General features: G+C 55.6%; 1 protein-coding gene across 2 annotated transcripts; it reads right to left on the bottom strand.

Annotated features, from left to right (window-relative positions):
- On the bottom strand, window positions 1-27,105 carry TLE2 (TLE family member 2, transcriptional corepressor). 2 transcript variants are annotated; one of them, XM_064382112.1, is made up of 20 exons: window positions 26,963-27,105; window positions 26,788-26,885; window positions 26,474-26,537; window positions 25,982-26,026; window positions 23,822-23,884; window positions 19,546-19,620; window positions 19,119-19,299; window positions 17,812-17,831; window positions 16,865-16,972; window positions 14,672-14,716; window positions 13,522-13,671; window positions 10,144-10,282; window positions 9,138-9,298; window positions 8,457-8,533; window positions 7,379-7,628; window positions 6,290-6,537; window positions 6,021-6,168; window positions 2,629-2,779; window positions 2,080-2,156; window positions 1-301 (listed from the first exon to the last, which is right to left on the bottom strand). In XM_064382112.1, the coding sequence occupies exons 1-20, from the start codon at window positions 26,984-26,986 to the stop codon at window positions 194-196; spliced, it is 2,232 nt and encodes a 743-aa protein (XP_064238182.1). In that variant the 5' UTR covers window positions 26,987-27,105; the 3' UTR covers window positions 1-193. The 2 variants fall into 2 exon arrangements, with proteins under 2 accessions (XP_064238182.1, XP_064238183.1); XM_064382113.1 differs by having other exon boundaries at window positions 19,119-19,296.

The following is a 27,105-nucleotide window of genomic DNA, read 5'->3' as shown; positions in this document are numbered from 1 at the left end:
TGTGATAAATACATTTATTTCCCCCAAGGCCCCCTGCCCAGCGGCCCCCACCTGCAGCAGGGGTGAACCCACTGGCCAGAGAGCAGATGGTACTGACGGCTCACAGGCAGGGCGGGGAGACGCCTGCTGGGTGCCTGTCCTGGAGCTGCTTCCCCCAGGAGTCCGGACTTGGGGTGCAGGAACGTGGGGGGTCTCAGTAGACCACCTCGTACACGGTGGCCTTCTTGTCTCCCGATCCTGTCACGATGTATTTGTTATTCCTGGAGATGTCACAGCTCAGGACGGAGGACGATTCCTTAGACTGCCAAGGGAAGGGGGAGAGAGAAAAGGCAGGGTGAGGCATGGTCCCCATAGATGTGGGTGTGGGCAACGTGGGGGCAGAGTCGGGAATGGGAGAGCGGGACTCTGCTACTGAGTGACTCATTTTCTTTTTTTTTTTTTTTTGAGATGGAGTTTTGATCTCTCACCCAGGCTGCAGGAGTGCAGTAACAGGATGTCGGCTCACTGCAACCTCCTCCTCCCACGTTCAAGGGATCCTCGTGCCTCAGCCTCCTGAGTAGCTGTGACTACAGGTGGGTGCCATTACGCCTGGCTAATTTATTTATTTCTATTTCATTATTACTATTTCTTTTTGAGACAGAGTCTTGCTCTGTTGCCCAGACTGTAGTGCAGTGGCACGATCTCGGCTCACACCATCGTCCACCGCCCAGGTCTAAGCGATTCCCCTGCCTCAACCTCCTGAGTAGCTGGGACTACAGGCACGCCACCATCCCCGGCTAATTTTAGCAGAGATGGAGTTTCACCATGTTGGCAAAGATGGTGTTGATCTCCTGACCCTGGTGATCCACCCGCCTTGGCCTCCCAAAGTGCTGGGATTACAGCCATGAGCCACCGCGCCCGGCCAATTTTTTAAATTTTTAGTAGAGAAGGGGTTTTGCCTTGGTGGTCAGGCTGGTCTCAAACTCTTGACCTCAAGGGACCCACCCGCCTCGGCCTCTCAAAGTGCTGAGAAGACAGGTGTGAGCCACCGCGCCATCCCTTTTCTAGACACAGGTGCTTTGGAGCTGAGTCCCTTGGGCAGAGCAGAGCCTCCACGCCCTCGATACCGAGAGAGGGGACTGAAGAGCCGCCCTTTCTAAGCTCAGAGCGTGTGTGTACCAGGCGTGATGTCACACAGCAGAGCAGACGGGCAAGGCAGTGGCCTAGACCAGGGGTCTGCAAACTTCACGAAGGGCCGGATGAGTAAATATTTCGGTCTTTGCCTAAAGTCTATGTTACATATTCTGGGATGTTTTTTCTTACAACCCTTTAAACCTCGCTTGAGGTTGGGAGTTAGAGACCAGCCTGGCCCACATGGTGAAACCACGTCTCTACTAAAAATACAAAAATTAGCCAGGTGTGGTGGCATGTGCCTGTAGTCCCAGTTACGCAGGAGGCTGAGGCAGGAGAATGGCTTGAACCCGGGAGGTGGAGGTTGCCGTGAGCCGAGATCACACCACTCTAATTCAGCCTGGGTGACAGAGCAAGACTTGGTATTAAAAAAAAAAAAAAAAAAAGCCAGGCACTGCTGGGTGCAGTGGCGGCTCATGCCTGTAATCTCAGCACTTTGGGAGGCTGAGGTGGGAGGATCACCTGAGGTCAGGAGTTTGAGACCATCCTGGCCAACATGGTGAAACTCCGACTCTACTAAAACTACAAAAAAATTAGCTGGGCGTGGTGGTGGGCACTTGTAATCCCAGCTACTCTGGAGGCTGAGGCAGGAGAATTGCTTGAACAAAGGAGGCAGAGGTGGCAGTGAGCCAAGATCAGGCCAGTGCGCTCGGGCCTGGGTGACAGAGCCAGACTGTCTCAGAAAAAAAAAAAAACCAATAGACCACAGGAAGTCATGAGGCCCTCGGGCTGAAATTCCAACCTCTGCTTTAGTACGTGGGCAGCGGGGAGTCTTCAGGACCCTGAGGAGGGGTCAGGGTGGCTGGCGGGTGGGCCCAGGGGATGTGGACAGGGGCAATCTCTTTGTCTGACCCTGGCATACCTGAGCACAAGGCCCTGCCCGGGTGGGGGCTCCAGCCCACTGAGTACCTGGAAAATGCTGGCCCCGTACGGCGTCCTCCAGGCGTTGAGCAGATTGTCCTTCCCTGTGCTCACAAACCACCGTCCTGGGGAGGGAGAGCAGCGCAGTTCAAAGACGGGGTACTGAAGAGAGTCCAGGGCTGCCGGGGGAGGCGGGGCAGGCTGGGTGTGGCCCCTCCTGTTCCTTATTCCTCCCACCACCAAAAGGGTCTTGGGCAGGCGCAGTGGCTCGTGCTGGTAATCCCAGCACCTTGGGAAGCTGAGGTGAGCAGATCACCTGAGGTCAAGAGTTCGAGATCAACCTGACCAACAAGGAGAAACCCCATCTGGTATATCCCAAATATCTCATTAGTTGGTTTTTAGTATAAGTATAGCCCACCCACCATTTGGGATATACTTATACTAATGATTTGCTTTTGAGTCTATAAATCTGAATATATAAATAAAATTTTAGTGCATAAATAACATTATTTGTTATTTATCTAAGATTCAGACTGCATAGGCACCCTGGGTTTTGTTGGAGTTTGGGGACGTGCCACTCCACCCCAGTAGACATACCACAGGAGGCGAACTTGAGGGACAGGACGCAGCTCTCGTGGAGATGCAGCTGGTATTTCTCCGGCTTGCGGACGTGCAGGATCTCCACGTTGCTACTCTCCATTCCGACTGCCAGCCAGTCCTGGTTAGGGCAGTGGCCCAGGGAGAAAATCTGGGGGTAAAGAGGGAAGAGATGGGGTCACAAGCCCCCCTTCGTTTTGTGTTGAGACGGTGTCTCTCTCCGCCACCCAGGCTGGAGTGCAGTGGCGCAGTCATGGCTTACTGCAGCCTCCCTTCCCACAGCTCAAGTGATCCTCCTGCCTCAGCCTCCTGCCGAGACTACAGGCATGCACCACCGCATCTGGATAATTTTTTAGACAGTCTCACTGTGTCACCCAGGCTGGAGTGCAATGCCACGATCTCAGCTCCCTGCAGCCTCCGTCTCCCAGGTTCAGGTGATTCTCCTGCCTCAGCCTCGCAAGTAGCTGGGATTACAGGTGCCTGCCATGCATGCCCAGCTAATTTTTATATTTTTAGTATAGATGGGCTTTCGCCACCTTGGCCAGGCTGGTCTGGAACTCCTGACCTCAAGCGATCTGCCGTCTCCGCCTCCCAAAGTGCTGGGATTATAGCTGTGAGCCATCATCTCTGGTTTATAAGCCCCTTTGGATATTGGGGGGTGCCCAGCACCAGCAGGGGGTGGGGGTGCAGTCCAACCTTCTCCCTCTTCGGCTCCCCACGGAGAAAGGCAGCTGGCCCAGGACTGAGAACACAGCAGACAAGTGCATGTCGAATCATTAATATTAATCAGAATTACACAGAACCCTAGGGCCACACATCCATTATCTGCTCTGAGCGCACAACAGCAGAGGGAGGAGGGAGGGGGGAGAGAGGAGGGACAGAGGAGGGAACGAGCATGCAAGGACAATCATTCCCCTTAAGCAGATGGTGGAAGCCGAGGCAGTGTCCCCTCAAGGTCACACAGCAAGGCTACGAAAGAGGAGGACTCAGCTGGGCGCAGTGGCTCATGTCTGTAATCCCAACACTTTGGGAGGCTCAGGCAAGCAAATCATCTGAGGTCAGGAGTTCGTGACCAGCCTGGCGAACATGGCGAAACTCTGTCTCTACTAAAAATCCAAAAATGAGCTGGGCGTGGTGGCGTTCACCTGTCCTCTCAGCTACTCCAGAGGCTGAGGCAGGAGAATCGCGTGAACCCGGGAGGTGGAGGTTACAGTGAGCTGAGATCACACCATTGCACTCTAGCCTGGGCGACAGAGCAAGACTTGGTCTCAGAAAAAAAAAGACCAGGCCTCGGAGCCAGGACTTCTCACTCTGAGTCTGGAATATTCCCCCCCGCCCTTTTTTTTTTTTTTTTTTTGCGACAGGGTCTTGCTCTGCTGCCCAAGCTGGAGTGCAGTGCTGCATTCATTACCCACTGCAGCCTCAGCCTCCTCCAGGCTCAAGCCTCCCAAGTAGCTGGAATCACAGGTGCATGCCACTGTGTCTTATTTTTAAGTAGGAACAAGGTCCTGCTATGTTTCCCGGGCTAATCTCAATCTCCTAGGCTCAAGTGATCCTCCAGCCGCAGCCTCCCATAGTGCTAAGATTACAGGTGTCAGCCACTGAGCCTGGCCTGGAGCATTCCCCATTTGCAATACTGCTTTTGGGTTTGATTCTAAAAGGATTCAGGGTCCTCATCCTTCTGTAGCCACCGCATTTTAGGCACACATAGGAATCGGGTCCTGTTCCACCCTAAACCTCGTGGAGTCTCACTAATACATAACACACCTGTGGAAATAACCACCCATTACAGCAGAGAAGCCTGGGGGGCTTCAAATGTCCTTTCCTGGCCATCCAGAAGTGCTCCTTTGTAAACACGCGGTGGGAGGCACCCAGTGAGCCAGGAGGTATTCACCAAGGGCTCCCTAGAAACGTATTTAGCCCACCTAAGCTTCGGGGACAAGGCATGGAGAGCTACGTCCACCTCTACTCCTGATTTCCCTATTAAAGAAATCATCAAATGAGGCCAGGTGCAGTGGTTCATGCCTGTAATCCCAGCACTTTGGGAGGACAAGGTGAGTGGATCATGAGGTCAGGAGTTCAAGACCATCCTGGCCAACATGGTGAAACCCTATCTCTACTGAAAATACAAAAGTTAGCTGGGTGTGCTGACGGGTGCCTATAATCCCAGCTACTCCGGAGGCTGAGGCAGGAGAATCACTTGAACCCGTGAGGCGGAGGTTGCAGTGAGCCAAGATTGTGTCACTGCACTCCCATCTTGGAGGCAGAGCAAGACTCTGTCTCAGAAACAACAAAAAAACCCCAGAAATCATCAAATGAAAGAGAAGACCAGGCTGGACATACAGAGCTTGGGAGGGCGGGAGCGATGGCTCACGCCTGTAATTCCCACACTGGGAGGCCGAGGTGGGTGGATTACTTGAGGCCAGGAGTCCAAGACCAGCCTGGACAACATAATGAAACCTGATGTCTATCAAAAAAAAACACAAAAATGAGCTGGGCATGATGGTGCGTGCTTGTAGTCCCAGCTACTCAGGTGGCTGAGGCACAAGAATCATTTGCACCTGGGACATGGAGATGGCAATAAGCTGAGATCGTGCCACTGCACCTGTCTCAAAAACAAAAACAAGAAGAACTTGGGAGTTAGGAGTTAGTTCCTCTTAGGTTTCAAGGAGGAGGAGCAAACCAGATGGGTCTTGAGGGATGAATAGGAGTTTGCCAATTACAGAAACAAGACAAAGGCATTTCAGCCACAGGGAACAAATGTGCAGAGGTCTCAGAGCCATCCCAGAGTACGGTGTGCGTGAGACCAGTGCATGGAAATCCTGAATGACAGAACAGGAGCTCATACCCTGCCCCCAAAGCAGTGAGAGGCAGAATCTGCAGCCACGGTGCCTGAAGATTCACTCTCTTTGCTCAGCCCTGAGGAGCCCCCAGCTCTGTCCGGCCCATTCACCATGTCCTTCAGCTTAGGCTCCACCTTCAATGGCGACCTATCCATGCCCAGCTCCTCCTACATCAACCTCCACTCTGTTCCCCTGGCCAATAACTCCCCCATGGTGAGTCCTCAATGGGAAGTGTGTGTCTGGCACTCCCAGTGGGATCCAGAAATTAAAGGCTGAGAAAAGAACCGAGCTACACAAGGAAAGAGACATAAGGGTATGGCTGAACAAAGGCAAGTGGAGAAGATGATCTGAAGGTCTCAGTGGCCCCACAGCTTCATATAAATCAGCTCTTTTGGGTTCCCCTACGTCTGTGGATGTGTATGGATGACAAGATGGACGGCACAGCAGATGTTAGTCCTGTCCCGCCTCTGGAAGTGGCCCCCCACAAGGAGAGGAAGGGACACGGATTCCTGGAGCTTCCATCCCCCTCCCACCAGCACCGAACAGCACCTGAGAGCTGAAGTCGTGCTGCTGCAGCTGGCGGCCCTCCCGCAGGTCCCAGCAGCGCACCGTGTTGTCCAGGCCCCCTGTCCAGAGCCGAGTGCCATAATCAGAAATGTCAATGCAGCTGGCGCCGTCCGTGTGGCCCTGGAACTGCCTGGAGGAAGAAGGGCCCAGGCGTCCGTCCTGGAATTCGAGCGGCCCCAGCAACCTCCCAGGTCAGTCCTCCACCCCACTGCACCGAGAGCGGCCGGGGCTTGCCCGAGGTCCCAGCGCACCTGACCATCGTCTGGTTCTGCAGGTCCCAGACCACAATGTTGCCATCGCTGCAGCAGGAGAAGCAAACCTTGGCGTCGGGGCTGACGGCCAGGGCGTAGCAGGCTGGGGCCGAGGAGGTCAGCTCGGCCTTGATACGGGGGGTGGGCGCTGCCAGGTCCCAAATGGACAAGGTGCTGGCCTCACCGCCCACGATCAGACTCCGGCCATCCGGCAGCAACTTGCAGGAGCGAATGTAGTTGTCTCGGTTCTGGGGCAGGAAGAGAATCAGGCTGGGGGTTGGTCCCAGGTGAGGTCTCTAGGAGCCTGGCTTAATGTGGGGGTCTCTGGAGCCCAAGGTACCCTCATCCTGATTAGCCTGCCATCCCTACCCTGAGGGGCCAGCAAGCCCTGCCCCTTTGGCCCACACACACTGTTCCATTACACTGTGAGCTCCGTTATTCACCTACAATCCCTGCCCATGGTAGGCCTGCAAACCTTATCCTGATTGGCCAGTGAGCCCCATTCCTTTGGCCTGCAAACCCCGCCCCATTTGACAAGCTCCACCCTCCACCTGTAAACCCCACCCATGGTTGGCCTGCAAGCCCTACCCTGATTGACTGGTGAGCCCCGCCCCATCTGACTATAAGCTCCGCCCTTCATCTATAAGCCCCACCCATGGTTGGCCTGCAAACCCTATCCTGGTTGTCTTGCAAGCCCAACCCTGACTGGCCAATGAGTCCCACCACTTTGGCCTGCAAGCCCCGCCCCACCTGACCATAAGCTCCGTCCTTCACCTGTAAACCCCACCCATGGTTGGCCTGTAAACCCTATCCTGATTGGCCAATGAGCCCCACCACTTTGGCCTGCAAGCCCCGCCCCATCTGACCATAAGCTCCACCCTTCACCTGTAAGCCCCACCCATGGTTGGCCTACAAACCCTATCCTGATTGGTCAATGAGCCCCACCACTGTGGCCTGTCCCCATGTGACTACAAGCTCCACCCTTCACCTGTAACCCCACCCACGGCCGGCCTGCAAACACCGCTCCATTCGAATATAAGCTCCACCCGTCACCCGTGAGTCCCGCCCACTGTCCCACCCTGCCCTCACCAGGCAGTCGAGTTGGGCCACGGGCGTCTTGGCCCCAGGCTGGCCCACGTCCCACACCTTCACACAGCCCTTGCCACCCGTGTACACGTGCTGCGTGGAGCCGCTGATGGTGACCGCGCAGACCACCTCGCCGTGTGCCAGCGTGTGCAGCTGCCGGGCGTGCCGCGGGATGCCCGCGCCCACCAGTGCGTCCGAGGGGAAAGGCACGGGCTGCATCTGCCCGTCTGCAGACACGTGGAAGGAGTAGGCCCTGGAGAGAAAGCCTGGGCATGACCCAGCCCTGGGACCAGCCCTCCGCACCCCCACCTGGGAGGGCAGGGAGACGCCTTCGTTCTGCCTGGCACTCGATGATGTATTCTTTATTTTTACTTTTTGTTTTGTTTTTGTTTTTTCGAGAGGGAGTCTCGCTCTATCGCCCAGGCTGGAGTACAGTGGCACAAGCTCGGCTCACTACAACCTCTGCCTCCTGGGTTCCAGTTATTCTCCTGCCTCAGCCTCCTGAGTAGCTGGGATTACAGGCATGCACCACTGTGCCTAAGTTTTATGTATTTTTAGTAGAGACAGGGTTTCACCGTTTTGGCCAGGCTGGTTTTGAACCCCTGACCTCTAGTGATTCGCCCGCCCAGGCCTCCCAAAGTGCTAGGATTACAAGCATGAGCCAGCAAGTCCGGCCTGATGCATTTTTGTTTGAGATGGAGTCTCTGTCACGCAGGCTGGAGTGCAGTGGCACTATCTGGGCTCACTGCAACCTCCACTTCCCAGGTTCAAGTGATTCTCGTGCCTCAGCCTCCAAAGTAGCTGGGATTACAGGCATGGGCCACCACACATGGCGAACTTTTTGTATTTTTAGCAGAGCCAGGGTTTCACAGTGTTAATCAGGCTGCTCTTGAACTCCTGACCTCAAATGATCTGCCCACCTCGGCCTCCTCAAGTGTTGGGATTGAGCCATGGCGCCCGGCCCACACAAGAGACTTTCTAGAAGGGGAGCAGGGAGACCCCAGCCATACAGGGTAAGACCTCAGAGGAGGTGGGGGGCTGGCCCGGGTTCCCAGGCAGGGAGCCCCACCCTGGTACTCACGGCTTTCCCCCGGGGATGCTGGGTAGCGAGGAAGAGACGGATGACCCTCGGAGATGCGGGTGAGACTCAAATGCCATCTGTCAGAATGCCAGAGGGGGTGTCAGTGAGGCAGGTGACTCTGACTCCAACCCACCTCTGTGCTGTCCCACGCCCACCTGCCATGCCCCCATTTATCAGCCCCTACCAAGGAAGCAGAATTGCCTTAGCCTCTGCCTGTCACGCTCCAGGTGGGAGGGCTGAGGTTTCTGAGGGCACCGCCCCTAACTGACCCCAACATCTCTGTCCAGGAAATCCTAGAACTCCAGGGTTCCAAGGATCCTGAAGAGTTCTCCATCGAATGCCCAGACTGGCTCTAGAACAGGAGTCTGCAAACTGCAGCCCCCCGGGACAAATCTGGTCCAATACCTGTTTCTGTATACAGCATCCCAAAGCCAAGCACTACTGCTCCTTTTCATGCAGCTTAATCACCACTGCTTTTTTCCACAGTCACAAGTCCTGCTTTGTATTAAGCTTGTGGGACCACTGAGACCCCCAAATCATCTTCCCGTGCACGCTTGCTGAGCCAGGCCTCCCTTCCCTTTCTGCACCCCCTTGTCTTTCCTCGTATAATTGGTTTCTCCTCCCAGCCCCCAGCCCCTGGGCCCTGCTGACACCTCCTGTACCCCCAACCCAAGGACTCACCATGGGGGAGCGTCCGTATACCACAGAGCTGCTGACCTGCGGGGACAGGTGGAGGCTGACGTAGGAGCTGGGCACGGAGAGGTCTCCGTTGAGGGTGCTGTGGGAGCCCAGGCTGAACGACGTGGTGAAGGGACTGGACAGAGTCAGGGGGCTCCTCAGGGCTGAGAGGGAAGAGTCGGGGACACATCTTCAGACACCCCAGACTCAGATCCCGCCTCCCACTGCCTTGGGAGCTCCCTGGCCTTTCATCCAGAGTTTCCACGCTCTGGTCCCATGTGGGCCACAGCCTGGGACACCTCCAGACCTCTGCACATTCCGTTCCTCTGGTGGACACAACTTTCTCTTTCTTTTAATTGACAAACTCCTACCCATCCTTCAAAACCCAGGCCCAATGTCCATTCACATCTCAGAAACATCCTTGAGCCTCCCCATTGCCAACCTCCAGCCTTGCCCATCTTGGGCTCCTCCTTCTGTACCAGCCCTGATTATACAGGCCTGTGAGTGCTGGGGTCTGGGTCTCGTCCCTTGCCACTCGGGAGTTCCTTAGGGGTGGGATTCAAGGCTAACTTCTTTTGGGGACCCCAGAACCAGCACAGGGCCTGGTCGTAAGGCAGAAAAGATGAGCACTGTCATTCCCCAGCTTACTGATGGGGAAACTGAGGCTCGGAGAGGCTGGGTCACCTGCCTAAGGTCACCCAGCTGCTGAATACCCAGGCCTATTCTGAAACCCAAGCCTGTCTGACCCCGAAGCTGTCTTTTCAGTGCACTAGGCTGAAACCCCCAACCGAGTCACTTCCACTCTCCAGGCCTCAGTTTCCCTACCGGTCAAGCTGGGACAATGAGGAACCACCCAGTGGGAGGCAGTGTCTAACCTGAAGTCACGAAGGGACCAAGGTCATGAAGGCCAAGCCTGGAATCCCAGCCTCCTGCCTCGCCAGCCCCTTTTATTAGCTGTCCCCAGAGACGAGGCCTGCCCCGGACAGGCACCAACAGGCAAGGTGCTCACCGATGCCGTCCGTGGAAGGCGCTGGCTTGGCAGCGAGCTGGCAGAGGTGACTGGCCGAGCTGGGCCCGGGGGTGGACGCGTCCTGGGGTGGGGAGGAGTCACAGGACTTGGAGGCAGGAGTGCTGGCGGGAAGGTCATTCTGCAGACAAAGGGCAGGACTGAACAGCACCTGGTGACTTGTGGCCCAGTAATCTGATCAGAAACTGGAGGGGCAAGTTGCGGGGCTCACGCCTGTAATCCCAGCACTTTGAGAGGCCAAGGCAGCTAGATCACCTGAAGCCAGGAGTTCGAGACCAGCCTGGCCAACATGGCGAAACCCCTTCTCTATTAAAAATATAAAAACTGGCTGGGCATGGTGGCAGGTGCCTGTAATCCCAGCTACTCAGAAGGCTGAGGCAGGAGAATCGCTTGAACCTGGGAGGCGGAGGTTGCAGTGAGCGGAGATGGTGCCACTGCATTCCAGCCTGGTGACAGAGGGAGACTCCCTCTCCAAAAAAAAAAAAACCAAAACTGGGCCAGGCATGGTCGCTCACGCCTGTAATCTAACCCACTTTGGAGGCCAAGGCAGGCGGATCACCTGAGGTCGGGAGTTCAAGACCAGCCTGATCAACATGGTGAAAACCCGTCTTTAAAATAAAAAACAAAAAACACCACAACTGTCTATGGGAAGGGAGCAGGTACACCAGGGCAGCCCAGCGCTCACGGACAGCCCTGCAGGTACTCTCACACCAGGGAAACGAGCCCCAGTGAGGATCCCAACGCCGACTGACTGAACCAGGGGGAAGTGTGAGTCCATACGCACCAGAAGGCTAACTGGGCACCTGAGCAGGATGAGCAGGCAGCGTCTGCCCATGGGGGTGCACACGTGTGCACGCTGCAGCGAGCCAACTCACACCTCCACCGTAAGAACGTGCGTGCATGGAAGAAATGCAGTGTGAATACCCGTGAGGAATGGGGTGGGGTGGGTAGGGGGGGACGCTGCTTGGTGGAGCCCCAACACGGACACATCACGCGGGGGGCGGGGATCACAGCAGTGGCGCCTCCAAGAAGACATCGAAGGCCGGGCGCGGCGGCTCACGCCTGTCATCCCAGAACTTTGGGAGGTCGAGGTGGGCAGATCACCTGTGGTCGGGAGTTTGAGACCAGCCTGGCCAACGTGGTGAAACCCCATCTCTACTAAAATGACAAAATTAGCCGGGCGTGGTGGTGCGTGCCTGTAATCCCAGCTGGGTTGAGAGAGGAGAATCGCTTGAACCCAGGAGGCAGAGGTTGTGGTGAGCTGAGATCGCACCATCACACTCCAGCCTGGGCAACAAGAGCGAAACTCCGCCTCAAAAAAATAAAGAGGGCCGGGCGTGGTGGCTCATGCTTGTCATCCCAGCACTTTGGGAGGCCAAGGCGGGCAGATCACGAGGTCAGGAGATCAAGACCATCCTGGCCAACGAGGTGAAACCGTCTCTACTAAAATACAAAAAATTAGCCAGGCGCGGTAGTGCGTGCCTGTAGTCCCAGCTACTCGGGAGACTGAGGCAGGAGAATTGCTTGAACCCGGGAGGCACAGGTTGCAGTGAGCCAAGATCGCGCCATTGCACTCCAGCCTGGCAACAGAGCGAGACTCTGTCTCAAAAAAAAGAAAGAAGGCAGCAAAGTTACAAAGTTATAGGTTGTTAAGATTTGAGGGTTTTTTTTTTTTTTTTTTTTTTTTGAGACAGAGTCTCGCTCTATTGCCAGGTGCCAGGCTGGAGTGCAATGGTGCGATCTGGGCTCACTGCAACTTCCGCCTCCAGGGTTCGAGCAATTCTCCTGCCTCAGCCTCCCGGGTAGCTGGGACCACAGGCACGCACCACCACACCCAGCTAATTTTTTTATTTTTTAGTAGAGACGCGGTTTCACCATGGTCTCGATCTCCTGACCTCGTGATCCGCCCGCCTCAGCCTCCCAAAGTGCTGGGATGACAGGCATGAGCCACCGCGCCCAGCCGAGATTTTTTTTTAAGACGGAGTCTTGCTCTCAAAAATGTCACGATCACAGCTCACTGCAGCCTCGACCTCCCTCGCTCAAGTGATCCTCCTGACTCAGCCTCCCAAGTAGCTGGCACTGCAGGCGCACGCCTCCACGCCCAGCTAACTTTTTAAATTTTTCATAGAGACAAGGTCTCACTATGTTACCCAGGCTGGTCTCCAAGTCTCGCTCTCGAGTTCTCGTCCTGCCTTGGCCTCTCAAAGCGCTGGGATGACAGGCATGAACCACCGCCCCCGGCCCCTGTTGAGATTCTTGAAGGGCAAGGAATTAGAAACCCCGGGAGGGGCTCCCGGAGAGGCAGACCCCACAGCGGCAGGAAGAGCTCCCGGTACACAGCACAATCCTCCTTGTTCCCCCCACCCCGACAGGGAGGTGTCACCCAGAGCTGTCCCTCCCCAAGGGGAGTTCTGATGAAGGCAGCAGCTGGACCAGCAGGCTCTGTTATCTCGCTTCATGTCATCACCTCCCCTGCCTTCCAAGAAACTTCCCATCCTTGTGTCTCGTGGGTCTCTGCTTCCCACGACGCCATCGCACAAACCGTGACAGCCGCACGGCTCCAGCACCCGCAAAAGACTGGAGGGGACAACGGTGGCTTCTCCGATACAACAGAGCCGCCCCATCCCCTTGTGAGGTTTTCCCGCAGTGAGAAGAGGGCACTTAAGATGGAATGGGAGCCCCAACCTCTGGTGGTTGCCATGGTAACCTGCCAGGAGGGGAGGCCTTGAAACCGGGAGGGGAGGCCTCGAAACCGACATACTCTCCCCTGGTAAGTGCCGGGGGAGGAGGAGCTGGGGAAGATTTGGGGTGGGGGTAGCTGCAAAAGGAGCTGAATTTCGAATGCCCTGGGGTGCTTTTAGATGGCTCACGTGCCTGGCATCAAACTCCAGGAGATCCAACTGGAGAGTTGTTTCTATATTAATTATCTCTCCTTCCAGGGATGGCATCTCGGCTTGGGGCCGGTGCGTCTCTAAACGCCTCTGGAAGGGCAAAGCACATGCAGGCCTGGGTCCAGCCTAGCCAGCTGCCCATTCTATGGCTGGGCTTTCACTGTGTTTATTTCCATAGGATTTCCTATTGATTGCCAGAGAGAGACCTGCTTTCCATGTAAGGTGGTGAACTGCCTTTTAAAATGTATCTACAAAGCTTCTTTACAAAGTTGCCTTTTAATACTCACTGAGGTTCAAGAAAGTCAGTCCAAGCAGGTTAAAAAAAAAAAAAAAAAAAAAAAACAAGGAGAGGGTAGACAACCCCAGCCCAGCTGATTTCTCATCATTGCTCTCTGTGTCATGAGATAGCATCTGTTTCAAGGCCCCCAGGATGAATAAAGTGAGTTTCAAGGCCCTCCCTCCTCCTTACCAGGATGAGCTCCTTGGCTCTGGGGAGCGGTGAGCCGAGGCTTGAGGCCAAAGAGGCCGGACTATCCACCAGGTCCCGACGGGCAGGAACACAGATGGGTGCCTTTCCACAGGGGGTGGTAGCCGGGCTGGGGGGCTCTGAGGGTTGGTCCTGGGTTCGAGGAGGTGACATTGAGTGGAGTTGAAATGAGAGGGGAAGAAGAGTCCCTCTCTGTCCTCCTCCAAACTCCCCCGCTCCAGCTTCCAGACTGGGTACTCATGACCCACTATGAGAAGATTACGAAACCCAGGCTGGAGTACAGTGGCTCACTGCAACCTCTGCCTCTTGGGTTCAAGCGAGCACATCCAGCTAATTTTTTATATTTTTAGTAGAGACAGGGTTTCACCATGTTGGTCAGGCTGGTTTCAAACTCCTGACCTCAAGTGATCCATCTGCCTCAGCCTCCCAAAGTACTGGGAATACGGGTGTGAGTCACCACACCTGGCCTGTAAAATGGGTTTAATGATGTGTCTTACTCCATAAGCACCCACAGCAAGGGCTATATAAGAACTTGGTTTTCTTTTATTTCTTTTTGAGACGGAGTTTTGCTCTCCTTGCCCAGGCTGGAGTGCAGCAGCACGATCCCAGCTCACCGTGACCTCCGCCTCCCGGGTTAAAGTGATTCTCCTGCCTCGGCCTCCCGAGTAGCTGGGATTACAGGCATCCACCACCACGCCCAGCTAATTTTGTACTTTCTGTAAAGGCGGGGTTTCTCCACGTTGGACAGGCTGGTCTCAAACATCCGACCTCAGGTGATCCGCCTGCCTCGGCCTCCCCAAGTACTGGGATTACAGGCGTGAGCCACCGCGCCCGGCCTGGTTTTATTTTCTCATTGAACAGATGAGAAAAGTGAGGCCAGGGAAGGGGGTGCCACTCCCCTCAAACCACTCAGTGAGCCAGGGCTTGAAGCCACGCCCTGTGCAATGGAGAGGAGGCTGGCCAGAGGTGTCCCAGAGTCCCCGACTCTTCCTGGCCCCATGCTGTCCCCATCCCAGCCACCCCACGGAGAGGAGAACCAGGATCCTCACCACCTCTGTGTCCTCCCATTCCAGATGACCCTCGCTTACTCTGTGCCCAGCGTGGGGGAGGAGGCTGGACCGCTGGCACTCACCTCGTCCACCACCAGGTTGTAGTCACTCTTGTCTTCATCGCTTTCCTGGCGGGGCAGATGGGGGAAGAGAGCTCATCGTGGGTGACCAGCCTGTCACCCAGGCTGGAGTGCAATGGCGCGATCTCAGCTCACTGCAACCTCCGCCTCCTGGGTTCAAGCGATTCTCCTGCCTCAGCCTCCCGAGTAGCTGGGATTACAGGTGCCTGCCGCCTGTATTTTTGTATTTTTAGTAGAGATGGGGCTTCTCCATGTTGGTCAGGCTAGTGTCGAACTCCTGACCTCAGGTGATCCGCCCACCAGGGCCTCCCAAAGTGCTGGGATTACAGGTGTGAGCCACCGCGGCCGGCGGGACTGTTTTTTTTTTTTTTGAGACAGGGTCTCACTCTGTCACCCGGCCTGGAGTGCAATGGCCCGATCTCACCTCCCTGCGGCCTTCTGTGCTCAAGTGATCCTCCCACCTCAGCCTCCCGAGTAGCTGAAACCACAGCCATGTACCACCACATCCAGCTAAATTTTTTATTTTCCTGTAGAGACAAGGTTTTGCCATGTTGCTCAGGCTGGTCTCAAACTCCTGGCACCAAATGACTGTGGTCATGCCTCTGACTCCGAGACCCCTATCTGCTCCCCAGGAGCTGGGGAAGGCAGCCCGGGGCACGACTGGGATTCTCAGGCCACTGCGCCCGTTTGCTCAGAGCAGAAGGGAAGGCTGCACGTGCCAAGATCCGGGATCCGGGAAGGACGTGGGTGAGGGGAGCAGGCGGACACTTCGTGGGGAAGGACTTTGAAGGATAAAGACTGCACGAGTGCCCTGTGTGACTCCCAGCCCTCTCAGGCCTCGGTTTACCCCTCTGTATAATGGGGAGAGAACCAGAGACCGGAATCATCCTTACCTCCTTCCTCAATCTCGACCCAAAAAGCCAAACAGTCTCTCAGCATGTGGGTCTCACCGATCTCTCTGCCAACCTCCACCCACTCCCCCACAGCCCTAACAGAGACCTCATCTCCTCCCAGTTCCCCCTCCAGGCAACCCTCCAAGCTGACCCCAGACAGATTTTCCTAAGACCTTTCCCGGCTCTGCTCTGCAACCCTCTATGGCTCCCCATTGCCTTGGAAGAAAGACCAAGCCCCAGTTCCATTCACTGATGTAGAAAACACTATCCTGGGTACCACGGCAGGGGGCGGGGTGGGACGGGGCACTGCTGACATGTTGGGCTGGAAACCAAAGGAAGGAAAAAAGGCTGCAGCCTGGAAGACAAAATCCGCCCAGTGGGTGGGTCCTCCTAGACTCCCCTCCCATACCTGGTTTTCTTCTTTAAATGAAAATTAGTTGCGTCCAGCCGCAGTGGCTCATGCCTGTGATCCCAGCACGCTGGGAAGCCAAGGCGGGTGGATCACAGGAGGTCAGGAGTTTGAGACCAGCCTGGCCAACACGGTGAAACCTCATCTCCAGTAAAAATACAAAACTTAGCCGGCTATGGTGGTGCACACGTGTAGCACCAGCTACTCGGGAGGCTGAGGCAGAAGGATCGCTTGAACTTGGAAGGCAGAGGCTGCAGTGAGCCGAGATCGCACCACTGCACTCCAGACTAGGCAACAGAACAAGACTCTGCCTCAGTCAATCAATCAGTTCACTGCCAAAAAGAAAGGCTTCTCTGAGAAACAGCACTATAGGCCCGCACTGAGCCAGCCAGTCTCCTGAGACCAGATTGCACCTGCCCCCGTAGGTGGGACAAGTGCTCCCCAGCTGGCCACAGCCCCATTCCCCACATTTGGCCTGGCCCCGGGGACACTAGACTTTGAAACGACAGGTGTGCAGCTGTTTGGCAAAGAGAGGAGGTCCCAGTCTCTAGGAGGTGGTCAGAGAAGGCTTCCTGTAGGAGGTAGCACTTTGTGTCCTGATGGAAAAACTGGTTTCTGAAACAAGGGTGTTCTAGGGAGAGAAAACAGCTGGACTAGCAGCAACAGGGCGGGAAAACGGCTGTATGGACCAGAGGCTGCAGAGACGTCAAGAAACTAGAGTTAAGCCTTGCACTATGGGATCTCTTCTGACTGGCCAGTACTCTGAGTAATAGGGAGCTATGGAAGGCTCTAGAGTGAGAGAATCATGGCAGAGTTGGGCTCTGGAAGGCTCCGAGGGCCCCAGCTGGCCCGGGTCATGCGTGCCCACCCCATTCCTGCACTGCCCCTACTCACATAAGGTCCTGACAGCTCCTTCTCATCGGCTCTCTGCTTCCCACCACTACTGGGGCCACTCAGCCGCTCCTCCTCCACCAGACTCTCGGGGGGCGAGGGAGATGCACTCTGCAAAGAGACAGGGGCCACAGGGAGAAAGGGTCAGGGCCCTGCACTGTGAACCAGCTGAGACTGAGGGTCCCCCACTGTTATTAGGGTCTGCACCTCAAGCTTCCCATCTGGGAAATGCTCAGTGCTAAGGTTTTGTTTTCTCTGAGACGGAGTCACACTCTGTCACCCAGGCTGGAATGCAGTGTCGCGATCTCAGCTCACTGTAAACTCCACCTCCTGGGTTCAAGTGATTCTCCTGTCTCAGCCTCCCGAGTAGCTGGGATTACAGGCACGTGCCACCACACCTGGCTAATTTTTTGTATTTTTTAGTAGAGATGGGGTTTCTCCATGTTGGTCAGGCTGGTCTCAAACTCCTGACCTCAGGTGATTCGCCCTCCTCGGCCTCCCAAAGTGCTGGGATTACAGGCGTGAGACACCGCACCTGGCTGGCCTGTTTTTTCCTTTTTTTTTTTTTTTTTTTTTTTGAGATGGGTTCTCGCTCTGTCATCCAGGCTGGAGTGCAGTGGCCCGATCTCAGCTCCCTGCAGCCTTGGGCTTCTGTGCTCAAGTGATCATCCCACCTCAGCCTCCCGAGTAGCTGAAACCACAGCCATGGACCACCACAGCCAGCTACATTTTAGTATTTTTCTGTAGAGACGAAGTTTTGCCATGTTGCTCAGGCTGGTCTCAAACTCCTGGCCCCAAATGATTCTCCCACCTCTGCCTACCAAAGCGCTGGGATCACAGGCGTGAGCCACCACACCCAGGCGAGGTCTCATTCTGGCGCCCCCATCAGCTCAGAACTAGTGTCGGTCCCCGGAGAATACAAAGGGAGTCCCGGGGTGCCACTCACTCACCCTGCTCCGGGCTCTCTCCACTGGCGGATTGGGAATGAAAGAGAGAGGAGAAAGAATGAGGCATTTGTGTCGTTTATACAGCCCCTCCGCACCGCCCCGCTCAGAGTCTCCCTATCCTTCTAATACCCTTCCAAGTGGCGGATTATCCCTCCCCTGCACTTAGATCAAGGCCCAGAGAGGGGTAGTGACTTCCCTAAGACACACAGCCCACTGGGGGTAAAGTTGAACCCAGGGCCTTGCGGCCACTCTCATTATTCCTCTCAAACTTTAAGAGATGGGGTCTTAGGCAACAGACGCTGGAGAGGATGTGGAGAAACAGGAACGCTTTTACACTGTTGGTGGGAGTGTACTTTAGTTCAACCACTGTGGAAGACAGTGTCACGATTCCTCAAGGATCTAAAACTAGAAACACCACTTGGCCCAGCAATCCCTAAGGACTAGAAATCATTTTATTATAAAGACACATGCACACCTATGTTTACTGCAGCACTGTTCACAATAGCAAAGACCTGGGACCAACCCCAATGCCCATCAATGACAGACTGGATAAAGAAAATGTGGCACATAGACACAGTGGAATAGTATGCAGCCATAAAAAAGGATGAGTTCACGTCCTTTGCAGGGACATGGATGAAGACGGAAACCATCATTCTCAGCAAACTAATACAGGAACAGAAATCCAAACACTGCATGTTCTCACTCATAAGTGGGAGCTGGACAACGAGAACACATGGACACAGGGAGGGGAACATCACACACCAGGGCCTGTCGGGGGGTGGGGGGCAAGGAGAGGGATAGCATTAGGAGAAACACCTAATACAGATGACAGGGGGTGGATGCAGCAAACCCCCGTGACACGTGTGTACCTACGTAACAAACCTGTATGCTGTGCACACGTACCCCATCACTTAAAGTATAATAAAAAAACTAAAAAGGAAAACAAGAGATGGGATCTTGCTCTGTGGCCCGGGCTGGGGTACAGTGGCCCCATCACAGCTCACTGCAGCCTCAACCTCCCGGGCTCAAGCAATCCTCTCACCTCAGCCTCCCGAGTATTTGGGAATACAGGTGTACACCACCACACAGAGCTAATTTTTAAATTTTTTGTAGAGATGGGGTCTCTGTCGCCCAGGCTAGTCATGAACTCCTGGGCTCAAGTGATCCTCCCGCCTCGCCCTCCCAAAGTGCTGGGATGACAGGCTTGAGCCACCTCACCCCCTCACGCTGACGGGTTTGGTGCCTGGCCTGCCCGTCCTCCTCCCTAGTCCCGGCCCCCGCCAAGGACACACCCCGCGCTGCCCACTCACCTCTGGACCCCTCAGCCTCCGCGCCCGCACGATCCTCCTTGACAGCCGCGGCCAGCTGAGCCTGGGCCAGGGCTCCGGACAGGGCGAGCAACCCCGTGGCACTGCTGCCCACCAGCCCGGCTGGGCGGGGGGTGAGGGGCACAGGAGGGGCGTGGTGGGACAGCGGCTGGAGCTGCTGCTGCTAGAAAGGAGGGAGGATGGGCTGGGGCGGGGGGCGGGGGTCAGGGGGTGGCGGGAACCCTGTGGTCTCTGGCCCAAGAGGTGGACACTGGGACGGAAACCAAGCACAGCGTGTGCCCCTGGGGTTCCCACGATGGCCGGAGCCCGGGCCCACCCACCACCTTCAGCTTTAACACCTCCTGGGTGGGGGCCAGGGACCTGGGGGTGGGCATCTCCCCGTGGCAGGGCAGAGGCTGCAGAGACTCACCCCGATGAGGCTGTTCAGCTCCCCCACGGTGACCTGCTTGGCGCGCTCTACAGCCTGGAGCACCTGCTGCTGATGCTGGGGCGGGGGGGGACCAGGAGGAGGGTACACTGAGCCCCTACCCACCCTAGCCGTGTCCTTCGGAGTCCTGACCTCTCCCCACCACCCTCTCATCTTTGCCCTAGTACTTCTCATTTTTCCTTTTTTTTTTTTTTTTAAGACAGAGTCTCCCTCCATTACCCAGGCTGGAGTGCAGTGGCGTGATCTCAGCTCACTACAACCTCCGCCTCCCGGGTTCAAGCAATCCTCCTGCGTCAGTCTCCCGAGTAGCTGGGACTACAGGCGCATGCCACCACACCCCGTTAATTTTTTGTATTTTTTATTAGAGACGAAGATTTCACCACGTTGGCCAGGCTGGCCTCGAACTCCTGATCTCGTGATTTGCCCACCTGGGCCTCCCAAACTGCTGGGATTACAGGTTTGAGTCACTGCGCCCGGCCCTTTTCTCTTTTATATTTTTCCCTCCTCACTCTCTCTCTTTCCTTTTGGAATTTTATCTTTTTCCCCGATTCTCTCTCTTTCCTTTCAGAATTTTGAAATAAACAAGCACACAGAGACATAAACAAAACCTAAGTGCAGTTATAATAATTATAAATGAGGCCGGGCGCGGTGGCTCAGCCTGCAATCCCAGCACTTCGGGAGGCCGGGGCGGGCGGATCACGAGGTCAGGAGCTCGAGACCAGCCTGGCTCACATGGTGAAACCCCGTTGCTACTAAAAATACAAAAATGAGCCGGGTGTGGTGGTGCGTGCCTCTAGTCCCAGCTACTCAGGAGGCTGAGGCAGGAGAACTGTTTGAATCCGGAGGTTGCAGTGAGCCAAGACTGCACCACTGCACTCCAGCCTGGGTGACACGGCAAGACTCCATTAAAAAAAAAAAAAGAAAAAGAAGAATTACAAATTAGTCTCTCCTTCTGGGCACTGAAGACATTTGCAGCTGGATCGTTCTCTGGGGCAGTGCCGTCCCTGCAGGGGGCTGAGCAGCGTCCCTGACCTCCACTCGCTCCACGCCAGGGGCACCCCCCAGTTGTCACAAACACAGATGTCTCCTGGTGGTAAAACTGCCCCCAGGAGTAAACCACTGTGATAAACCAGCACCGTGGACCCTCCTCCTAGGCTAAGGAACAGCAAATACCAGACTCCAGGAGCCCCCTCCACTCCTTGCCATCACAACACCCTCCCGTCCCCCTTCTCCACCTTCGTGACAATCATTTCTTTGTTTGTCTGTATAATTCTGCCTCCCACGATTGCCTTCCTAAACCTGCTTGGATTTGTCCATTTTGAACGTTGTTGTGGGCTCATTCTCTGTGTTCTCTTTGGCGTCTGGCCTCTCTCAGCGTTAACATTTTAAGCTCCATCCCTGAGGTGGTGGGTGGCGGGTGGCAGCGTGTTCAGCTTTCAGAGCTGCGGGGCTCTGCCGTGAAAAAATGTTCTATCTGGGCCGGGCGCCGTGGCTCACGCCTGTAATCCCAGCACTTTGAGTGACTGAGGCGGGTGGATCACTTGAGGTCAGGAGTTCGAGACCAGCCTGGCCAACATGGTGAAACCCCGTCTCTACTTTAAAAAAAAAAAAAAATTAGCTGGGCGTGGCACTGGGTGCCTGTAGTCCCAGCTACTCTGGAGGCTGACACAGGAGAATCACTTGAACCCGGGAGGCAGAGGTTGCGGTGAGCCAGGATTGCGCCACTGCACTCCAGCCTGGGCAACAGCGAGACTCCATCTCAAAAAAAAAAAAAAAAAAAGAAAGAAAAAATGAAAATGTTCTATATTTGCTGTTCCACAGAGAAGCCATATATAAAATTAATAGATTTAAGGCCACGTGAGGTGGCTCACGCCTTTGACCCCAGTACTTTAGGACCCCAGAGTGGGAGGATTGCGTGAGTCCAGGAGTTTGAGACCAGAATGGGCAACATGGTGAGATCCCCGTGTGTGCGTGTGTGTGTGCGTGTGTGTGTCTGTCTATCTCTCTTTCTCTCTCTCTCTCTCTCTCTCTATATATATATATATAATTTTTTTTCCCTTAAGCTGGAGTCTCACTCTGTCCCCCAGGCTGGAGTGCAGCAGCACGATTTCAGCTCACTCTAACCTCCACCACCATGGTTCAAGCTATTCTCCTGTCTCAGCCTCCCAAGTAGCTGGATTACAGGCACCTGCCACCCCGCCTTGTTAGTTTTTGTAAAAAAAAAAAAAAAAAAAAAAAATTAAAGGCAAAAAATAAGTTAATAGATTTAAATATTACTAGTTAACCTAAGTGAAAACAACCACATGGGGCTGGTGACTCCGGTGTGGGACAGCGGAACGGTAGCGTATCCCACTGTAGGCACCACGAGGCAGCTTGTGTATACGCACTCCCGAAGGGTAGCGTATCCCACTGTAGGCACCGCGAGGCAGCTTGTGTATATGCGCTCCTGAGGACAGGCATTTGGGCTGCTCCCACCAAGGAGGTATCAGGATGCTGATACAGAGCTCCCATGGTGGTGCACCTGTGTGTGGGTGTGTGTAGAACGGGGTGGAAGACTTTCTAGAAAGGGCCAGAGAGTGAAAATGTTTTCCTTCTGCAGGTCAGAGGTCTCTGTTGCAACTATGAAACTCTGTTACTGCAGTGGGAAAGCTGCTGGAAATGGTATGTACATGAGTGGGCGTGGCTGTGTGCCAATAAAGCTTTATTTACAGAAACAATTGGAGGGCCAGAGTTGGCCCTAGAGCTGCAGTTTGCTAATTTCTGAAAATGTGTGCCTTTACTCATCCCTTTCAACAGTGCTTTTACCTAAACTTTTTTTTTTTTTTTAGATGGAGTCTTGCTCTGTCACCCAGGCTGGAATACAATGGTTCAAATCTTGGCTCAGTGCAACCTCTTCCCGGCGCCCAATTCAAGCAATTCTCCTGCCTCAGCCTCCCCATTGGCTGGGGCTACAGGCACACACCACCATGCCTGGCTAATTTTTAAAAAAATTTTTAGTCGAGATAGGGTGTCCCCATATTTGACGGGCTGGACTCAAAATTCCTGACCTCTGGTGATCCACTCGCCTCAGCCTCCCAAAGTGCTGCGGGTTACAGGCCATTTTAACCGTTTTTAAGTGCACAGCTCAGCAGCGTTAAGCATGTGCACACGCGCGTGCACGTGCACACACACACACACACACACACACACGGTTGTGCAGCCCTCACCAGCATCATCTCCGAAACGGTCCCATCTTCCCAAACAGAATTTCTCTCTCCAAGAAACACTCACTCCCTGTCCCCTCTCCAGCCCGTCACCCCCCCCCCCATTGTACTTTCTGTCTCAGTGAGCCTGACCCCGGGACCTCCTGGGAGTGGATCACCCAGTGTTTGTCCCTCTGCGTGATTTCTCCTAGCAGGACGGCAGGGTTCACGTCCGTCGGGTGCTGACTGAGCGCGTGCATCATCTTCAGCACCCTGCACGTATGAGCTCATCTCAACCTCACATCTAAGCTACTGAAAAAAAAACAAAAAACAAAAAACAGAGAAGTTGTCCAGGCACAGTGGCTCACACCTGTAATTCCAGCACTTTGGGAGGCCGAGGCAGGTGGATCACCTGAGGTCAGGAGTTCGAGACCCATCTGGCCAATATGGTGAAACCCTGTCTCTACTAAAAATACAAAGCTGGCCGGGCACAGTGGATCACCTGAGGTGAGGAGTTCAAGACCATCCTGGCCAACATGGTGAAACCCCGACTCTACTAAAAATACAAAAATTAGCCGGGCACGGTGGTGTACACCTGTGGTCCCAGCTACTCGGGAGGCTGAGGCAGAAGAATTGTTGGAACTCAGGAGGTGGAGGTTGCAGTGAGCCAAGACCGCCCCACTGCACTCAAGCTAGGTGACAGACCGAGGCTCTGTCTCAAAATAAAACAAAAACCAGACAGGGGGGTGTCCCGCCGGAGGCCACACAGCTAGGATTCAGACCCGGGCAGCCAACCTGCAGGGCTTCAGGGGGTCAGCTCTCCGCCTAGCTTCCAATCAAGGAGGAAAAAAGCCCTCAGTCCTCACCCTCGGCCAACACCTCCCTCCATCCCTGCAGCCCGTGCCCCAGCTGGGTGTCTGGCCTCAGGGCTGGGGACTACTGCAGTAAGAAACAGTCTCTATCTGGGCTGCAGGTTACCGCACAATCAGCGCCTGGGGCGTCCTCTCCCAGACCGACCCCCTCCCATCTTCTTCCAGCCTCCTTCCCCTCCTCCCCCCACCCCCAGGCCCGCTCACCTCCTGGGTCAGGAAGGGGATAATTTGAGCACAGATACCACTCAGGCGCTTCACAATCTCCGCCTGGCAGGAAGGAAGGAGAGGAAGCTTGGAGCGGGGTGGACACTTGCAACCCGGCTCTGGACACCCAGGAGCATTTTCGAGGCTCAAGGGTTAGGGAGGCGGCGTCCGCAGGTGCACGGAGGGAACTCGGGCCAGCTAGGCATGGGCCGAGGCAGGATTCAGAGCCCCGCCAGGCTGTTTGCTCAGCTGAGCGAGGCCCGGGGTGGCCTGGAGCCGGGAAGACCCAGGCTGAGGCTGACTGAGGTCCTACGAGTCACAGACACACACCTGCCAGATGCACACCCACCAGGGATTTGCAGGAGGCAGCCGCACAGACACCCAACTCAGACACAGACACTCAGAGGCTCCGGGGTCAGCAGAAACAAAGGGAAGGGGCCTCCGCCTGGAGTCCCAGATTCCAGCGCTGGCTGGCCCCATGCCCCTCCCAAGCAAGGCCCCTCTCCGGAAGCCTCATCCGCTTTCCGGGGCTTGTCTACCCGCTGGGGATGCCTCCAGGTGGAGATCTCAGCGCTCCACACTCAAGAGAAGGGTTTCACCTGGAGAGCGTCTGGGCCCAGGTGCCCCAAAGAGACTAAGTAGGAGAGAGGGCGTGCGGGTGGGGAAGGCGGCGGGTATACAAAGGCCTAGGGCTTTGCCTCTGCCTGAGTTACAGCTGTGCTGTGTGCCTGGCGGGGTCTGTGTCTCCTCTTCCCACCAAGAGAGTGGAACCGGGATCCCAGGGTGTCTGGCACCCCATAAGAGGGTCCGTTTCGTGTACCCATGGGACCACGCCATGCTTCAGCAGACAGGCCCCCTCCCGTGCACATCAGAACCGACCAGAGCCCCCACAGACGCAGGAAAGCATGCCAGGTGGGCACCCCCAGGGTCCCCACACTCCCAGCCCACCCCCTTCTCCTTCCCAGCCACCAGCAAGTCCCAGTACAAAGCTCTACTCATTGGATCTAATATCCTGATAGAATCTAAGGCAAAGCTCAGAAGCTTGGGACCCCTCCTATTCCTTAAGAAACCACTGGTCAGTCTCAGGATCTCAGGGTGAAGAATGGACCACTGAAGTCAATTTTAGAATCTTTGGATCTGTCTTGGAACCTGGAGATCGTAAGTTCAGGAACAGCCTCAGGACCTTTTAACACACATCTGCACATATATAGGACAATCTCAGAATCTGGAGGTCTATCTCAGGACTTTCAGGTCACTCTCAGAACCTTGCGATCAATCTCAGAACCTTGAGGTCTGAGGACCTTGAGGTCACTCTCAGAACCCTGAGATTAATCTCAGAAATTTGAAGTCAATATCAGAACCTTGAGGTCAATGTTAGAATCTTGAGGTCTATCTTACAATTCTGAGGTCAATCTCAGGACCTTGAGGTCAATCTCAGGACCTTGAGGTCAATCTCAGAAATCTGGTCAATCTCAGAACCTTGAGTTCTATCTTTGAATCTTGAGGTCAATCTCAGAACCATAGATCACACCAAGAAGCTTAGGAAGAGGCTCAGAACCTCATGGCACTGGGGTCAATTTCAAAGCCGTGAAGACAGCCACAGAGTTTTGAGGTCTCTCTTGGAATAGTGGGGTCACAGTCTGAAACACAGCATCAAATTCACGGCCTGGAGAACAATCTTGGAACCTTCCAGCCAATCCCACGGAGAGCAATCTCATAGGCTTCAAAACAGCAACAGAACCTGGGGTCCATCTCAAAACTTCAGACTCTCTGGGCTGAAAGGGACCTCTAAGAGTGGCCATCCAGCCCCCTCCTGGGACAGAAGTCACCTCCACAGCCTCCCTGGCCTCGCTGCCTGCCTCTGCCACATGCCCTCCTTGATGGGGATGCCTGGTGGCCCCTGCCCGCTGCCTGCCTCTCTGCTAGACGGCTCCAACTGCAAGACATTGTCTTCAGAAGTTGAGACTCATTTCCCTTTCAGGAGGCTGAAATCTGTCCTCCTGGTCCCAGATGGGCCCTCTGTGACCTCTGCAGGGATTTCGGGATGAGACCCCTGTTCCCTAGGTGTGCTCTGGCCCCGGCTGCCCACACTGGGTCCCTCCCATGGCTTCCAGACCACCCATCCTCCCTCCTGAACACGCCTAACCCCAACCCAGTTACCTGCTTATGCATTTCAATGTTGAGCCCATAGGACATCTCATAATACTGCAAAGGAAAAACCAAGTGAGAACGTCTGCGGTGGAAATGGGTGCCCTCCTGGAAACAGGTGATGCCAGGGTCTTCCAAGAGCCCCACAGGCTGCAGGAATCACAGCAGGACCGCAGAGCCCCCCAGCTCCATGGGGTCCCAGAGGAGGAAGCTGGGGCTCTGCCTGGAAGGGCCCCCTCTACTCTCCCCAGAGAGGAGGGGCAGGTAGAAGTGACCAGAGGTCCTGGCCCCACAGAAATGCCCAATCGAGTGAGGGGTCCTCCCTGTCTCACTGTTCTCAGAGCTGGGAGGACCCTCCGAGAAAGCGATCGTGAAATCCCAATCAGCCCAATGGACAGACAGGGAAGACGAGGCTGGGAGTGGGGCCGGGACCTACCCCAGAGTCCACCGCGACTCAAAGCCCTGCCCGCGTCTCCCCGCGGCTGGCACCCTGAGCGCCCTCACCATCACATAATGTCTCTGCATTTCCGTCTTCTCGCTGGCCAGCTTCTCACATTCTAGCTTGAGGCTGGGAAGGAGAGAGAGGGCAAGGGGCTCCCACCCGCCGCGTGTGGGCCGGCTTCCAAAGTGAGGGGCTCATCTCCCCACTCCCCACCTCCTGTCCCGGTCCCTCCCCGCCCCTTCCCGGGCTCCCAGTGCCCCAGCTCTGACTGTCCCCAAACCCCTCTGCACCTGCGCTCCCACCTGGAGGCCTTTCCCGCGCCCCTCCGCGGAGGCCCCGCCCCCCCACCCCGGCGGGCCCTGGGGCGCCCCCTCACCTGTGGTACTGAGCCTGGAGAAACTGGAATTCTTCTTTGATGCGGTCGCAGATCTCCAAGATCGAGAACTTGAAGGGCTGGCCGGACTGGAGCGGGGTCTGGGGGGGGATGTGGGGGGGGGACGTCAGGGTGTGAGTCCCCGGGGGTGCCCCCTCCCCGCAGCCCCCCCACTCACCGGGTGCCTTCCCTGGGGGTACATCCTGCCGATCCGAGAAGCCCCCCAGCGCCACCGGAGCTTGCGGATGTGGAGACGGCGAGTTGGGGGGCGCTGAAGTGCGGGGGGGGGAGGCTGCCCGAAGAAAGAGGGAGGAGGGCGAG

The sequence above is a fragment of the Aotus nancymaae genome, unplaced genomic scaffold (assembly GCF_030222135.1).
Source record: "Aotus nancymaae isolate 86718 unplaced genomic scaffold, 86718_ANA_hifiasm-v0.15.2.pri h1tg000028l, whole genome shotgun sequence".
In the NCBI taxonomy this organism is placed as follows: domain Eukaryota; kingdom Metazoa; phylum Chordata; class Mammalia; order Primates; family Aotidae; genus Aotus; species Aotus nancymaae.
This window is presented reverse-complemented; position numbering and strand designations above follow the sequence as displayed.

Coding starts and splice junctions, on each gene's coding strand:
- TLE2 (XM_064382112.1), bottom strand. CDS start 26,986: ATGTACCCCCAGGGAAGGCACCCG. Junction 10,283..13,521: donor GAGCCAAGGAGCTCATCCTG/GTAAGGAGGAGG, acceptor CTTTGTCTGCAG/AATGACCTTCCCGCCAGCAC. Junction 7,629..8,456: donor AGCATCCCCGGGGGAAAGCC/GTGAGTACCAGG, acceptor CTTTCTCTCCAG/GGCCTACTCCTTCCACGTGT.